A 16,699-nucleotide genomic window follows, 5' to 3' on the forward strand; every position below is an offset into this window, starting at 1 on the left:
ATCTTATTGCAGATGTTGAAGGATGCCAGTCTTCTAAGGAAGTATAACCGGCTCTGTCCTTTCTTGCACAGCGCATCAGTATTGGCAGTCCAGTCCAATTTATCATCCAGCTGCACTCCCAGGTATTTATAGGTCTGCACTCTCTGCACACAGTCACCTCTGATGATCACGGGGTCCATGAGGGGTCTGGGCCTCCTAAAATCCACCACCAGCTCCTTGGTTTTGCTGGTGTTCAGGTGTAGGTGGTTTGAGTCGCACCATTTAACAAAGTCCTTGATTAGGTCCCTATACTCCTCCTCCTGTTCACTCCTAATGCAGCCCACGATAGCAGTGTCGTCCGTGAACTTTTGCATGTGGCAGGACTCAGAGTTGTATTGGAAGTCCGATGTATATAGGCTGAACAGGACTGGAGAAACTACAGTCCACTGCAGCGCTCCTGTGTTGCTGACCACAATGTCAGACCTGCAGTTCCCGAGACGCACATACTGAGGTCTGTCTGTAAGATAGTCCACGATCCATGCCACCAGGTATGAATCTACTCCCATCTCTGTCAGCTTGTCCCTGAGGAGCAGAGGTTGGATGGTGTTGAAGGCGCTAGAGAAGTCCAGAAACATAATTCTTACAGCACCACTGCCTCTGTCCAAGTGGGAAATGGATCGGCGTAGCATATAGATGATGGCATCCTCCGCTCCCACCTTCTGGTATGCGAACTGCAGAGGGTCGAGGGCATGGCGGACCTGTGGCCTTAGGTGGTGAAGCAGCAGCCTCTCCATGGTCTTCATCACATGTGACGTCAGAGCAACAGGCCGGAAGTCATTCAGCTCACTAGGACGTGATACCTTTGGGACGGGGGTGATGCAAGATGTTTTCCAAAGCCTCGGGACTCTCCCCTGTTCCAGGCTCAGGTTGAAGATGCACTGTGGAGGACTCCCCAGCTCCAATGGACAGGCCTTCAGCAGTCGTGGCGATACTCCATCTGGACCTGCTGCTTTGCTGGCACGAAGTCTCCTCAGCTCTCTGCTTACATGGGCTGCTGTAATTGTGGGTGGGGGGAAACTCTTTCCTATGCTGGTATCAGCAGAAGGATGGGTGGAGGGTGTGGTACTCCAAGGTGAGAGTGGGTTAGGGTGGTCAAACCTGTTTAAAAAGTTGTTCATCTGGTTTGCTCTCTCCACGTCTCTCTCGATGGTGGCATCCCGCTTCGAGTTGCAGCCAGTGATGATCTTCATCCCATCCCACACTTCCTTCATGCTGTTGTTCTGCAACTTCTGCTCCAGCTTTCTCCTGTACTGCTCTTTTGCCGCCCTGAGCTGGACTCGGAGTTCCTTCTGCACGCGCTTGAGCTCATGCTGATCACCGTCTTTAAAAGCCCTTTTCTTCTGGTTCAAAAGGCCCTTGATGTCACTTGTAATCCATGGCTTGTTGTTAGCATAGCAGCGTACAGTTCTTACTGGAACTACAATGTCCATACAGAAGTTGATGTAGTCAGTAGTGCAGTCAACAACCTCCTCAAAGTTCTCACTATGTGACCCCTGCAGGATATCCCAGTCCATAGTTCCAAAGCATTCTCTCAGAGTATTCTCAGCCTCCGGGGTCCACTTCCTGAATGATCGTGTGGTTTTAGGTAGGACTCTCACTTTTGGTTTGTAGTGAGGCTGAAGCAGAACCAGGTTATGATCTGCTTTCCCAAGCACAGGCAGTGGGGTGGCGCTGTATGCGTCTTTAATGTTTGCATACAGTAAGTCAATAGTCTTATTTCCCCGGGTGTTACAGTCCACATACTGGGAGAATGCAGGTAATGTTTTGTCCAGCGTCACATGGTACAGAGTGTTTACATACAGAGTGTAAAAAAAAACATTTTCGCAGAAGACAAAAGTTTGTAAAAGAGGAAAGTTTTCAGTTGAGATATAAAGGTGGAGAAAGAGGCGCAATCTCAGAGAGACTGAGGAAGAGAGTTCCAGAGTTGAGGGGCCATAACACTCCCAGGGTATGTGGGACAGTAAGGAGATTACTGCATGAGGACCTGAGAGAGTGACAAGGAGTGTATGCAGCTAGGAGCTGAGTGAGGTAGAGAGGGGCAAGGTTATGTAGGGCTTTGAAGGTGAGAAGTAGAATCTTGAATTTAATCCTTGATGGAACCAGTAACCAGTGAAGATGGGAGAGAACAGGGGAGATGTGAGCAGAACACTTGTGTGGGCTGCAGAGTTCTGAATGTACTGTAGCCTCTGTATAAATTTTGCAGGGAGGCCAATGAAGAGGGAATTCCAGTAATGAATACGAGACATTATGAAACCATGAACCAGAGTCTGAGCATCATTAAAGGACAAAAATGGACAGAGTCGAGCGATGTAATGGAGATGATAGAATGAAATTTTGGACAGAGACCTAATGTGTAGCTCAAAATTAAGTGATGAATCAAACAAAACACCAAACAGGTTTGACAACAGAAATGGAGGAGTTGTATGCCTTAGAAAGCAGGGAGTTTGGGCCTACCAGTAATACTTCAGTTTTATTGGCATTAAGTTTGAGAAAGTTATTTTCCATCCATAACTTAAGATCAGTGATGCAGTCAGTGAGTGTGCTGAGAGGCGAGTCTGTACTGACATATATACTGTAACTGTATATCGCCTGCATAGCAGTGGAAGTTAAGGCCATGTCTGCAAATAATCTGACCCAAAGGAAGGATATAAAGTAGAAAGAGTAATTGCCCAAGGACTGAGCCCTGAGGGTGAGGTGAAGGATTTATATCTGTTGCCTATTAAAGATACAGAGCATCTGGAAAGTATTCACAGCGCATCACTTTTTCCACATTTTGTTATGTTACAGCCTTATTCCAAAATGGATTAAATTCATTTTTTTCCTCAGAATTCTACACACAACACCCCATAATGACAACGTGAAAAAAGTTTACTTGAGATTTTTGCAAATTTATTAAAAATAAAAAATGGAGAAAGCACATGTACATAAGTATTCACAGCCTTTGCCATGAAGCTCAAAATTGAGCTCAGGTGCATCCTGTTTCCCCTGATCATCCTTGAGATGTTTCTGCAGCTTAATTGGAGTCCACCTGTGGTAAATTCAGTTGGTTGGACATGATTTAGAAAGGCACACAGCTGTCTATATAAGGTCCCACAGTTGACAGTTCATGTCAGAGCACAAACCAAGCATGAAGTCAAAGGAATTGTCTGTAGACCTCCAAGATAGGATTGTCTCGAGGCACAAATCTGGGGAAGGTTACAGAAAAATTTCTGCTGCTTTGAAGGTCCCAATGAGCACAGTGGCCTCCATCATCTGTAAGTGGAAGAAGTTTGAAACCACCAGGACTCTTCCTAGAGCTGGCTGGCCATCTAAACTGAGTGATCGGGGGAGTCAGGGAGGTGACCAAGAACCCGATGGTCACTCTGTCAGAGCTCCAGAGGTCCTCTGTGGAGAGAGGAGAACCTTCCAGAAGAACAACCATCTCTGCAGCAATCCACCAATCAGGCCTGTATGGTAGAGTGGCCAGACGGAAGCCACTCCTTAGTAAAAGGCACATGGCAGCCCGCCTGGAGTTTGCCAAAAGGCACCTGAAGGACTCTCAGACCATGAGAAAGAAAATTGAAAATTGAGACAAAGATTGAACTCTTTGGTGTGAATGCCAGGCGTCACGTTTGGAGGAAACCAGGCACCGCTCATCACCAGGCCAATACCATCCCTACAGTGAAGCATGGTGGTGGCAGCATCATGCTGTGGGGATGTTTTTCAGCAGCAGGGACTGGGAGACTAGTCGGGATAAAGGGAAAGATGACTGCAGCAATGTACAGAGACATCCTGGATGAAAACCTGCTCCAGAGCGCTCTTGACCTCAGACTGGGGCGACGGTTCATCTTTCAGCAGGACAACGACCCTAAGCTCACAGCCAAGATATCAAAGGAGTGGCTTCAGGTCAACACTGTGAATGTCCTTGAGTGGCCCAGCTAGAGCCCAGACTTGAATCTGATTGAACATCTCTGGAGAGATCTTAAAATGGCTGTGCACCGACACTTCCCATCCAGCCTGATGTAGCTTGAGATGTGCTGCAAAGAGGAATGGGCGAAACGTTTATCGGTTGACCTGCACCTCCATTCTCACCGATGGTCATGAGCTGTGGGTAGTGCCTGAAAGAATGAAGTCGCAAGCGCAAGTGGCTGAAGGGAGAGTCCTTCACGTGGTGACGGGGCGAGAAGTTCTGTGATTTGTCAGAGGAGAGTCGGCACTCCACTGGACTGAGAGAAGTGGTTTGGCCACGTCATGAGACCCCAAAGGCAACTCCCCCTAAAAATGACTTTGTTTTTTTAGAAACACATAATGATCATAAGCTTAATTTAAAAAGTAATACTTGCAATGAGTGAGTACTGTAGTGGCAAATTCTGCGTTTCCGTAATTACTTATTATTATTTATCCTGAAGACATGCCTATTCATTTTGTGTTATGATGAGTAAAGTCATGCACTAGTAAAATCATTTTTTATTCAATAAATGTTTTGAAATGGCCTCTTAATTGTATGTTATGCTTTAAAATGCAAGCAGTGTAACAGCATTAGAAGCAAATACGATTTTGTTAATAAATGAAAAACGAGCACCTAAAGTACAAGAGGGGAAAATATCACGTGTGTGTGTTTGGGTGGGCATCACATATTCACACGGTCCACGGTGGAGGTTGAGGACCACCCGTTTAGGCATTTCCAGGATTCACTTTTGGAGGTTAACTCACCTTTCATGAACGCTTTTTCACGTTAAAAGGCGCGCTCCACTTTTCTTTTAATTTTATTAGTAAGTAAATGTATTGGTGACAATATTTGTATTTCCCATTTTTTTAAAATATATATAATTGGATTTCTTTGGGCTTTTGTTAACATTTTTCCCTCCTGTTTCACTCGTGCTGTGACGATCGTGCCAGCTACTCCTCGTCGTCTGTAGTGGAGGTGGAGATTTGGTCAGACGGTCGCCAGAGTCAAACCGTGTTTTCAGTCCAAATTCCGTTTCTCTTCTCCTGCTAATCCCAAAAACAGTGACGGCAAAACCGTAATCAAGAAAGAAAACTAAAGTGTGTAATTTAACAAGTGCTATGGTTACACAGACAATCGCGATTTACTCAAGATTATGAAAAAGGTGGTGGTGGGTACTATCGGTGACCCCTTTACCCCACGGACACTTGTGCACCTGAACCATCTAATGGTAGGCCTACCTGCAGATAAACACATTAATATGTTTAGACAAACAAGAAAAAGAAACATCTACTGAGTGCAGTTTGTAGATATGAAGGCAGAAAGTCCCGTTTTATTATTTTAGAGGCAGAAAGGAGGGTTCTGCTCAGCGTTATCAAAATGAAACGACAAACCGTTGAACTCAGCAGACGGGTCAGCCCAAGAATGACTGAGCCTGGGATGAAGTCCCAGATTCTTTCCTCTGAGGACGTTCATCTGCTTAACTGTCTTCTTCTGGTCGCCACAAAACAGCAGCGGTCCGGTGGGTGAAGTTCATCGGGGTTTTTCCTAACCTTCTTTGGTCTCCTGCGGTTGCCCCCACTTCTGTGATAGCCACCGTCATTCCTAACAGTCAGATTTTGTTTTTTCCTGCTAAAAATGCTGCTTGACTTCCTTCTTTTCCCTGACAACACGACGCCTGTGCCTGCCAGCTCTGTGCACTTGGCAGTCCCACCCAGCCGGGTCCTCCAACTGAGCCGTCATCTCTAGTGCCTGCATGAATTCTGCAAGCCCTCTAAACCGCCATGCAAATGTTAAAGGTGACGACCAGAAAGAAGACCAACCAGGACTTTGCTGTCTCACTATGGAGCCCCGCAACATTCTATGCACCTGCTGCTCAGTCTTTCACAAGTGGGACTAACATTTAACAGCACGGCCATTTTACTGTAATAATTATTTTCTATTATACTGATTTACACACCAAGTTTTAATAGTCCAAATCCACTGAATTTTTACTGGATTTTCTGTAATAGGTACGGTATACTTTTTCTTTTTTTTTCTTAACCAAGGAATTCAATTTTGTAATCCATTTTTTGCTAAGTTATTTTTTTACCATTATTTTTCAGGCCATTTTGTCTTCATCTTCTCAAGAAGCCCACTCTTGACCCATCTCAAATAGGTAATTACAGACCAGCCTCTCTCCTCTTATGTGCCATCCCTAAGCTGGACTCTTCTCTTCTTCTACAAAACAAACTCCTTGATCCTAATTAGTCAGGCCCATTCCATAGAGACCACTCAAGTTACTGTTGTCGACATGCAACGCCTGACTAGAGCTACCACCATGTCATCTGTCTTCATCGTGCTATATCACTCCCCTGCCCATTGACACGGTCAACCACCAGATCCTCCTTGCCACTCTGACCGTGGAATTACTAGGACTACCCTCAGGAGATCGGAGTCCTACCTCTTGGACAGATCCTACCATGGAGAGATGTCAAGAGTGCACCAGGCAAGCATGGTGGTGCCCCAAGGATCGGTGCTTGGTCCTCTTCTCCCCTCTCCATACGACTCATCACTAGATCCCTGTCATCCAGGCCCAGAGTTTCTCTTATGATCACATGTTGATGATTACACAGTCGTACCTCTCGTTCCCTCCAGAGGACTATTTGGTATCAGTTAGAAGCTCTGTGTGGCTTGCTGATATTGCTAGCTGGTTGAAAGAACACCATCTCTGACTCCAGCTATCAAAGCCGGACCTTCTTGTTATCTCAGCTTGTCCATCTGTTCAGCTTGGCTCATTATTGCTAACACTGCCAAGTTGGTACCAGGGGTGGTGGTGGATGACCAACTATTTCTGGGACATTATGACTGCAATCTCTTGGTCTTGCAGATTCACTCTATGTAACATCCACAAGATCAGACGAAGTATACACGGAGGCACAACTCCTGGGCCAGACTTTGGTCCTATCACGTCTGGATTACTGCAATTTTCTGCTGACAGAAGTACCGGCATGTGTCATCAAGCTGCTGTGGAGGATTCCTAGTTTTAGATTACTTCAGATCATTTGTTCACTTCCCGGGTCCTCCCTGTGTGGAGAGCGCTATATAAATGTAAAGAATTATTATTATTATTATCTGCCAATCCACCCATCTTGGTATCTTCTGCACACTTAACCAGCTTGTTACTTATATTTCTGTCAGGTCATTTATATATATTAAAAATGGCAGCGGCCCTAGCACAGACCTCCTGCTGGACATCACTCTTAACATCGGCCAATTCTGATTGGGTTCCTCACACCATAACCCTCTGCTTCCTGTGTCTGAGCCAATGAAATACCACTTTCCTGAAGGGGTGTACTGTATGTAGTCTGCAACAAACTTGAGGTAGGTGTAACACGTGTCAAACTAACATCCACATGAATGCCAGGACACAGGTTTTCCCAGAAGAACATTGCCCAGAACATCACACTGCTTTTGCCAGTTTGCCGCCTTCCCATAGCGTATCCTGCTGCCATCTAATTCCCAGGTAAATGACGCACATGCACCTGGATGACCGCGTGATCTATCAGACCAGACCACCTTCCTCCATTGCTCCATGGTCCACTTTTGATGGTCATGTGCCCACTGTAAGAACATTTGGTGGCAAACATGGGTCACAATTGGCACTCTGACTGGCCTGCAGCTACACAGACCCATTCGTATCAAGCTGTGATGCACTGTGTCTTCTGACACCCCTCTCACAGCCAGCATTACTTTTCACAACAACTTGTGCTACAGTAGCTCTTGTGTGGGATTGAACCAGATGAGCTGGCCTGTAATCCCCATGACTCTGTTGCTGGTTCACCAGTTGTCATTTCTTAGATCACTTTTGGTAGGTACTAACCACTGAATACTGGGAACACTCCACAAGACCTGCCATGTTGGAGATGCCCTGACCCACTTATCTAGCCATCACAATTTGCCCCGTTTCTAAGTCACTCAGATCCTTACGCTTGCTCATTTTTTCCTGCCTTCAACACGTCACCTTCAAACACTCTCGACAGGCGCCATTGTAACCAGATAATCAATGGTATACAGTGGAGCAAAAAAGTATTTAGTCAGCCACCAATTGTGCAAGTTCTCCCACTTTAAAAGATGAGAGAGAGAGGCCTGTAATTTTCATCATAGGTATACCTCAACTATGAGAGACAAAATGAGAAAAAAAATCCAGAAAATCACATTGTCTGATTTTAAAGAATTTATTTGCAAATTATGGTGGAAAATAAGTATTTGGTCACCTACAAACAAGCAAGATTTCTGGCTCTCACAGACCTGTAACTTCTTCTGTAAGAGGCTCCTCTGTCCTCCACTCGTTACCTGTATTAATGGCACCTGTTTGAACTCGTTATCAATATAAAAGACACCTGTCCACAACCTCAAACAGTCACACTCCAAACTCCACTATGGCCAAGACCAAAGAGCTGTCAAAAGGACACCAGAAACAAAATTGTAGACCTGCACCAGGCTGGGAAGACTGAATCTGCAATAGGTAAGCAGCTTGGTGTGAAGAAATCAACTGTGGGAGCAATTATTAGAAAATGGAAGACATACAAGACCACTGATAATCTCCCTCGATCTGGGGCTCCACGCAAGATCTCACCCCGTGGGGTCAAAATGATCACAAGAATGGTGAGCAAAAATCCCAGAACCACACAGGGGGACCTAGTGAATGACCTGCAGAGAGCTGGGACCAAACTAACAAAGGCTACCATCAGTAACACACTACACCGCCAGGGACTCAAATCCTGCAGTGCCAGACGTGTCCCCATGCTTAAGCCAGTACATGTGCAGGCCCGTCTGAAGTTTGCTAGAGAGCATTTGGATGATCCAGAAGAGGATTGGGAGAATGTCATATGGTCAGATGAAACCAAAATAGAACTTTTTGGTAAAAATTCTACTCGTCGTGAGTTGCACCCAAAGAACACCATACCTACTGTAAAGCATGGGGGTGGAAACATCATGCATTGGGACTGTTTTTCTGCAAAGGGACCAGGACGACTGATCCGTGCAAAGGAAAGAATGAATGGGGCCATGTATCGTCAGATTTTGAGTGAAAACCTCCTTCCATCAGCAAGGGCATTGAAGATGAAACGTGTCTGGGTCTTTCAGCATGACAATGATCCCAAACGCACCACCCGGGTAATGAAGGAGTGGTTTCGTAAGAAGCATTTCAAGGTCCTGGAGTGGCCTAGCCAGTCTCCAGATCTCAACCCCACAGAAAATCTTTGGAGGGAGTTGAAAGTCCGTGTTGCCCAGAGACAGCCCCAAAACATCACTGCTCTAGAGGAGATCTGCATGGAGGAATGGGCCAAAATACCAGCAACAGTGTGTGAAAACCTTGTGAAGACTTACAGAAAACGTTTGACCTCTGTCATTGCCAACAAAGGGTATATAACAAAATATTGAGATGAACTTTTGTTATTGACCAAATACTTATTTTCCACCATAATTTGCAAATAAATTCTTTAAAATCAAACAATGTGATTTTCTGGTTTTTTTTTTTCTCATTTTGTCTCTCATAGTTGAGGTATACCTATGATGAATATTACAGGCCTCTCTCATCTTTTTAAGTGGGAGAACTGGCACAATTGGTGGCTGACTAAATACTTTTTTGCCCCACTGTACATGTCACCCGTCAGTGCTTTTAATGGTCTGGCTGATCGGTGTATCAGATTAAGGGTACCGATATTCTAGTCTATGCCATTATCATTTGTTTAATTATTTAAAATAACACACTTGGTCATAAATCAACATAAAGGTTTCTGTTCTAATAAAATTAACATCAATAATTGTGAATACCAATTACTTTTGTCAGTGTCAGAGAAGTAACCTGTCAGGTTTGCCATGATTGTGTCTATTTGTAAAAAGATCTACTATATCATTTCAGAAGAATAAGAGAAGACAGCATAATATTAAACAGACAAGCATATTCTTACATTTATTTACATTACAACATTTGTCTTTTTAAATAACAATCTGGATAGTATAAAGAGCATCATAAATGGTACACTTTCAGGACCTCCTTACCTTACCTTCATGTCTCATAAGCATGTAACACATTGCTGTGTCTTTGTGTTTTCACCTTAGGAGACAGCAACCAACCATCACCCCCAAAAAAACAAAAACACCAAGATATAATCCATCTACCTCTGTGCCCACAGAAGGGGACATCCTTAAAACAATACTTCCTGTTGTACTCTAAATAGTCTTTTTAGTCCTCCTTAGCCATTTACCCAACAGTTTGGCCTCTCTCTTCATATGAAAGTGAAACTCGACAACTGCCATTCTGCAAAGGTTGTGGGGGTTTCACGGGGCTCCTCCTGCAAATATGAGCTCCAAGGCAGCCTGGATATCCCCCCCAGTCGCTTGGAGAGCCCTTAGAATGAGCTCCTCGTCCTGGATGCCCATATCCTGAAGTTGCTGCAGTTGCGATTGCCACTGGGCCTGTTAACACAAAATGAGTACCTGAGTTCAATGAATACACCCGAATCAGTGCTTCTGAATCCCAATAGTTTAGCACCAGCGGGCAATGCTTTTCTTGCAACAGACATTTTGGGTGTTAATGATGAATCATTTTATCCAAAGCTGAGCTAAAATTAATAATACAGATAATTCTGCAGCTTATTTTTAATACTGGAATGTTGAAGGACTAAAACCCAAATTACAATCTTTTCTTTGCATTTGCTGGTAATTTATTCCTGTGCCCGTGAACATCTCAGAGCAGGAAGACAGCCGTTATGGGTGCAAAAATTCCAGAGTGGCACAAATGTTTCCTTTAGAGTTCATTTTCATAACAGAATAAAAACTCTGGGACAAGTCAGAAAACTCTGTTCAGATTTCTGATCATTCTTTGCATTAGAAGTCAAGCAGTATAATGATATTACTATATGAGTGGAAACAGCTGAAGAAGTTTATGAGGTGATGATGGCTCCCCTATGAAAACAGCACAGAGACTTTTGCCACTGTTTATAAACAATATCAGAAATTACTCTAATTCACAAATTAAATGATCAAAAGTGCAAAAGAAATAAAATAAAAAGATTAAATGTACTTAAGCAGAGCATTAAAACCGACTGATGACAAGTGCACTATATCTTTATATATATAATACACTACCGTGGCTGTCAGTTTGTCTGTCCAGGATTTTAAATCACCTGTAGCTCACAAACCGTTTGACCTGTTGACGTGAAATTTGGTACACATATACTACATGATGTCTACTATCCGCTTTCAGGGTGATGATTGACCTCCAAGGTTATTCCTCTTTTTATTTTTATTTTATTGTAGAATCAACTCTCAGGGACAGCTGTGCGGCGCATGCCTATGGTCGCCGTTCTCATCCCTACCACCTTCGCTGTCACTTCCTCTAATTCTTCATATCTTAAATCATTCTTGAGGCAGACTGAACACTTAAGTGCCAGCTTAAGTGAAAAATTAAAGAAAATGTACTAAGTAATTGCAACACAAACACTAATTTAATCAGTTTTTACATGAAAAGATGCCAACGAAAGAAGAGAAGAAGCAGGTCACTAGGGTGGAGAACAGAAGAGCTGCTCAGGAAACATCAAGCGCATCAACCTCTGAGCAAATGAATGATAAACGAACAGAGAAAGAGGTGGAAAACTAGGAATGCTCAAGTCAAGTGTATTCACTGCACGTTATCACGTAGTGCACCATTACTGGTTGATAATAGAATACACATACATGTGCATTTTTTGTTTCCCTTGAATGTTAAACTTCTTTAAGAGAATTTTTTTGAGATGCACTGTATTTTAAGTAACATTTAAAGGAGTATAAGCAGACTGCCAAGGCTTCTAAAAAGTCAAGTGAATGATGTACTTGTGTGGTTGGATGCACATTTACCTGCAGTGTAGAAACCTGAAGTGCCTGCTGCAGAGCTTGTGAGAAGATATCATTTGTGATTGGAGTTCCTGCTGGCATTCCTGAAGAACTCATAACTGGTGAGGCTCCAGATGAGGCACCCTTTAAATTATAAAAGAAAATAAATGAAAAATCTACCTTAGCAACATCATCAAGTTAAGACAGGGCACCTTAACTTACACTCTCACACAAACTCATATGGGGCTAATTTAGAGATGTCATCCAGGCTAATCTGCATGGGAGAGATCATTTATGGAAGATGCCTTCAGATGTCAAAGTCAAAAGGAAGCAGCACAGCAATCTGGATGTTCATTTCAGGTGCAGGGCCAGCAAGCTGAAATCTCTGACTGTCCAGGTAGGTAATTAAGGGTAAAGCAAACTAAATTCCTTAACAAAATAAGGAGCAACTTCTTTGTGGAGAGCCAGCACCAGAGGCCCCTTGAAATACATTCATAAAGATAATGGGACATCTTGCTATTGCATCCCAGGTTCTGAATCGTGACTAAGTGAGATCTCAAATGATTGAACAACGTCATCTTCACAAACCTTGATAGACAAACTTATGCACTAACCACAATTCTGGAGTTCCAGCACACACACGTACTCAGGAAGTGAAATTGAATAGTAAGCAAATTTCAAAACCTTCTTTTACAACATTTCACATCTAGCCTGCATGCTTTTGCACCAGTTCATCCTGAAAGGGTTTTTTAGGAGCTGAATCTGAGCTAGAATGAAAATTGACTTTGATGCTACATAGTCCAACATCACTGAAGAAAGTGGAGGTGCAAAAGGTAAAATGACCACATGTCTCAGTCACAAGAATCCATTGCTTATACCGTAGGTTAACACAACTCAAAGCTAATTGACAGCTCAAAAGACCAAAGACTGGCATTGAGTGGAAGGTAACACAGAATGTGTTTTTCCCTTTTTCTTCCTCATTTAATATTGTAATATTTGTATTCAGCTCCGGGTTATAAGCAGGTTACTTGCACACAGTTTGGATTGCTAAGCTAGAGTTTGCATTTTCTTCTCTTCTTTATCAATAAAACGAATGCTCTGCAAGCCTAAATGCAGCACACCGACTCACTGCTGCATGGACAGCCTTCCTTATTGGATATACCAAATACTACAGAGATAACTTTTTTGCTTGGCTAAAAAGCATCTTCCAGATAATTTATTACAAGGACAAAATTTGATCAGCCCTGCTGAGGAAAAGATAAGCTCAGCTCTAAAAGAAATACATAATCCAGGCAAGAATTTCTAAATTAAAACTTTCCATCATGACAAGAAATTTATATTGATAATGTATGCCTGGGAAATATAAGCATGCTCACACAACAAATACTAAACACTGTGTATTCCTAAGAATTTATAAATGGTCTCCAAAAATAGTGACAGCACAGTTGATTAGAGTTAACTGTAAGCTTTTGACTTCTGCCAAGCCTAACACACTACAGTAAAAAGCCAGGGTCTCGGCTTTCATCTGATTCACAGTTGACTTTACAAAACGAAACAGAACTACCGTAATCACTTAATCTAATGTTAGTAGGGATATCTCCAGCTGAATATGTATCATGTTTGTACATCTAGATATGAAAAAGCTTTTGAACTTAAGGCCAGAAAAAGAGAAAAATCAATCCAACAATGAAAATCATTAGCAGTTACTGTAAAGCAATCCTTACCTACTGGTAAGCTGAACAGTGGCAGCAAAACATATTCCACCATTTTTACAATATAATAATAAAACATACCGACATAACATTTTCTTAATATTTATTAAGAAAAACATTCACTCTGAATCATTAACCTAGAAATATTATTAAATCAAAGACAGGTAATACAATCATTAAAAATATTTTCTATCTCTTGCCCTACATGTACTTTCAGCGCCTTTCTTCTGTATTCACATGTGTCTGAATGTCACTTCATCGTCACTCACTTCCTCAAGCATGTTGACATAAAGCCTGCTTCTTGGACTCGAGGCGCCTTTCTTACCTCCTGTCCGGTTGTATAATTTCATTCATTTATATTATCATAGCATGCACCTTTACACCTCCTTGTGCATCTCACAGACTCACTTTCTCTTTTTTCATGACCATTCAGATTGCTCTGAGGCACTGGACACACACACATTAGTGTTTTATTATATAGTAGAATATTGTTGTTATTATAATTATTTTTTATTTTTTGACATTATGCAGTTCTCATCCCCAATGCAATACTATTAGTACCTGGTTGCTAGTCGTAGGAGTAACGGCACTGCTTTCTGGAGTACTGGCTAGGGCAAGGGCAGTTGCTAGTTCACTCTGTGTGATTGGGCGAGGACCAGTGGCTCCTGAGTACCCCAAGGAAGCTGGTCGGGAGCCAGAAGCACTCTCGCTAGAAGATGAGGCATGGTTACCCTAAAAAATAAACATATGAGCAGAAATTTTCACAATTAGAGTAACTAATAGCTTCAATACAAAACAACCACAAGGTACATTTTAGAACATTTTAATAACTTAAAGAAGCTTTAGTCTTAAAAATAATAATCTTTTACATGTAGCTGATTTTACCAATCATAATTTAATTATGATTTGCAAGTTATGCTTCTTGAGTGAGGCATAAAAAAATGTCAATTTACTCTATCAACATATTTTCAAGTGAGTAATGTAACTTTCCTGTAATTATCTTTCAATAACATACTGAAATGGAAAACTGACATGGAAAAGAAAATTTAGTTATCTAAAGAGGAGTGCATTCAGCAGCTGTGCATGATTCATGCATCATATTATTGGTGCAAGTGGATAACTGGATGCTACAAAAACTAACGATAGAGTGGAATGAGAAATCGTTTTACTATATTGTGCAAGTCTGGGTTTGGACCTAATATATATGCTTGGATCAAAATATATTCTGAACCAAACTCCTCTGTTTGCCTAGGCAATTCAGACTATTTTTTACTAGAGCACAGAAGAAGATGAGGTTGCAGACTTTCACCCTTGCTGTTTGACATAGCCATTAACCCCTAGCTATCCATGCAAGGAAACTGCCACAGATAATGGAGATCATAAGTAAAGGAACTGAACAAAAAATATCTTTCTGTGCTGATGATAAGGCACTCTTCATTATGGATCTATACTCGTAACTTTACTTTGATTTGATTTGGCGATGGATGAACTTTACAGTTTCTGAGTTCAAAATTAAATGAACTAATATTGTACTTTTCCAGTCAACCCTCTTGCTAAATTAAATACTAAATTAAAATCTCTTACCTAAGACTTGTAGACAAAAGAAAGTTTAAAGAAGTATTCAAATTTAATTTCTGCAAATTAAATTTATGAAACCATCATACAGGATGTCAAAAAGTGGTAATCTCTGGAACTTTCTTTAACTAGGAGAATTAATGTTGTTCAAATGATTATACTTTCCGAACTTGCATTTCCCTTTTATAGTATACTTTGCTGTATATATTTATTCACAAAAACAATTTTTTAAAAAATAGCTTCAAGTGCAAGTTTGTTTGTCTGCAACGCAAAAAGATCACATATTAAAAATGACTCTGCAAAGATCTGCTAGGTACTTTTGAGTAAGTACTTTGAGAAAATGGAGGGTGTAAGAAGACAACACTGGCCTGGTTAGCTTTGAAAAGGAAAAATTGTTCAAACCTTATACTTAGCTTTGTGATCCAGTCATCAATAATCATTACCATTTTACAAGATATTCCCTACTGCTCCATCATATATTTAAGTCCTCGTTAACCGGCACAGTATTTAATCTATGCTGACAATATGTATGCGTTACGGCCAAAACCCGAATTTCAGCCAGTCCCCGAATTGGCCGGCTGTTTCGCATTTTGGCCACGATGTGTGGCCAAAGTCCGAATTATTAGAAATTACCAGCGTATATGCTACTTTGGCCAGCCATTTCGTGAATTGGCGAGAACTCCCTGGCCAAAATCCGATGCTCTGATGTAAGACTGTCCACTCAAGGCGCGAAGATACTTAAAAACTTTCAGATGCAGATTCAGAAGTGAGTTTTCCATTCTCCACGAGAAACTGCTCAAGGAGGGTCTTGTTCAGAAAGCGGATGCCACTTTAGACAACCTTCCCCTTGAACAAACACTAACCTTAAAGTCAATAAAAAAGGTCCCTGATGTTAAGTCACTATTCCAGGGCTAACATGATAACAGAAATGTGAAACCTACTTATATACCTAATCTTAATTATTGCGAAACAACCAAGTGGCATCCGCTTTTTGAACAAGAGCCACCAAGGCTACACTCGATGCAATTGCACTACTAAGTGCGCAACAAATCGCTGCTCATGCCTTTTTTCTTCCGACTTTGGCTGATCGCCCTGTGCCATTTCGCAATCTGGCTAGCCAAATCCGGAAATCGAGGAAAAGATGGGACATTGGCTGGTCAATTTACAGCGACATTGGCCACTTCCCGCTTTGGCTGATTTCGGGTTTTGGTCGTAACATGTGCATCAAATAAAAACTTCTACATTTTATCAAAATGGAACCTGCCTGGCTTTCCTAATCTCGTTTCAATAGCTTTGCTTAAAGCATTTAAACTAGCAATGAGGAAGACAACTCTATCAATAAACTTTCAGCTGTATGTCACTAGATGAAAGCAAAAATGCTAACAGGATACAATATGTGCAAAGCACTGCAAATTCATCTTAAAAGTTGTACTTTCATCAACATCAACAAACATCAGCATACTATGTTGAGACTGACCCACAGATTATTTTGGAGGAAAATGTTTGCTTATTTGTCAGAAATTTTCAGTTTTGCAACTCTAATGGTGTTATTTGAATTAATCTACACTTTATACCATAATGGGAAGGTGAT

The 16,699-nt window shown here is 41.9% G+C and overlaps 1 protein-coding gene across 3 annotated transcripts in view; it reads right to left on the reverse strand.

The window, feature by feature from the left end:
- ubl7a (ubiquitin-like 7a (bone marrow stromal cell-derived)) overlaps nt 1–16,699 on the reverse strand; it is a 1,205,533-nt gene that overhangs the window by 1,160,492 nt on the left and 28,342 nt on the right. For 2 of the 3 annotated variants that reach the window (XM_028823364.2, XM_028823366.2), the window contains exons 9-11: nt 14,095–14,265; nt 11,846–11,965; nt 9,888–10,426 (exon numbers count right to left, since the gene is read on the reverse strand). In XM_028823364.2, coding sequence (XP_028679197.1) covers nt 10,289–10,426; nt 11,846–11,965; nt 14,095–14,265 — 429 coding nt within the window. In that variant the 3' untranslated portion in view covers nt 9,888–10,288. Of the gene's footprint in view, nt 1–9,887; nt 10,427–11,845; nt 11,966–14,094; nt 14,266–16,699 lie in introns of those variants that run through there. The other variant, XM_051920801.1, reaches the window with a different exon arrangement.

The sequence above is a fragment of the Erpetoichthys calabaricus genome, chromosome 17, assembly GCF_900747795.2.
Source record: "Erpetoichthys calabaricus chromosome 17, fErpCal1.3, whole genome shotgun sequence".
Lineage (NCBI taxonomy): Eukaryota > Metazoa > Chordata > Cladistia > Polypteriformes > Polypteridae > Erpetoichthys > Erpetoichthys calabaricus.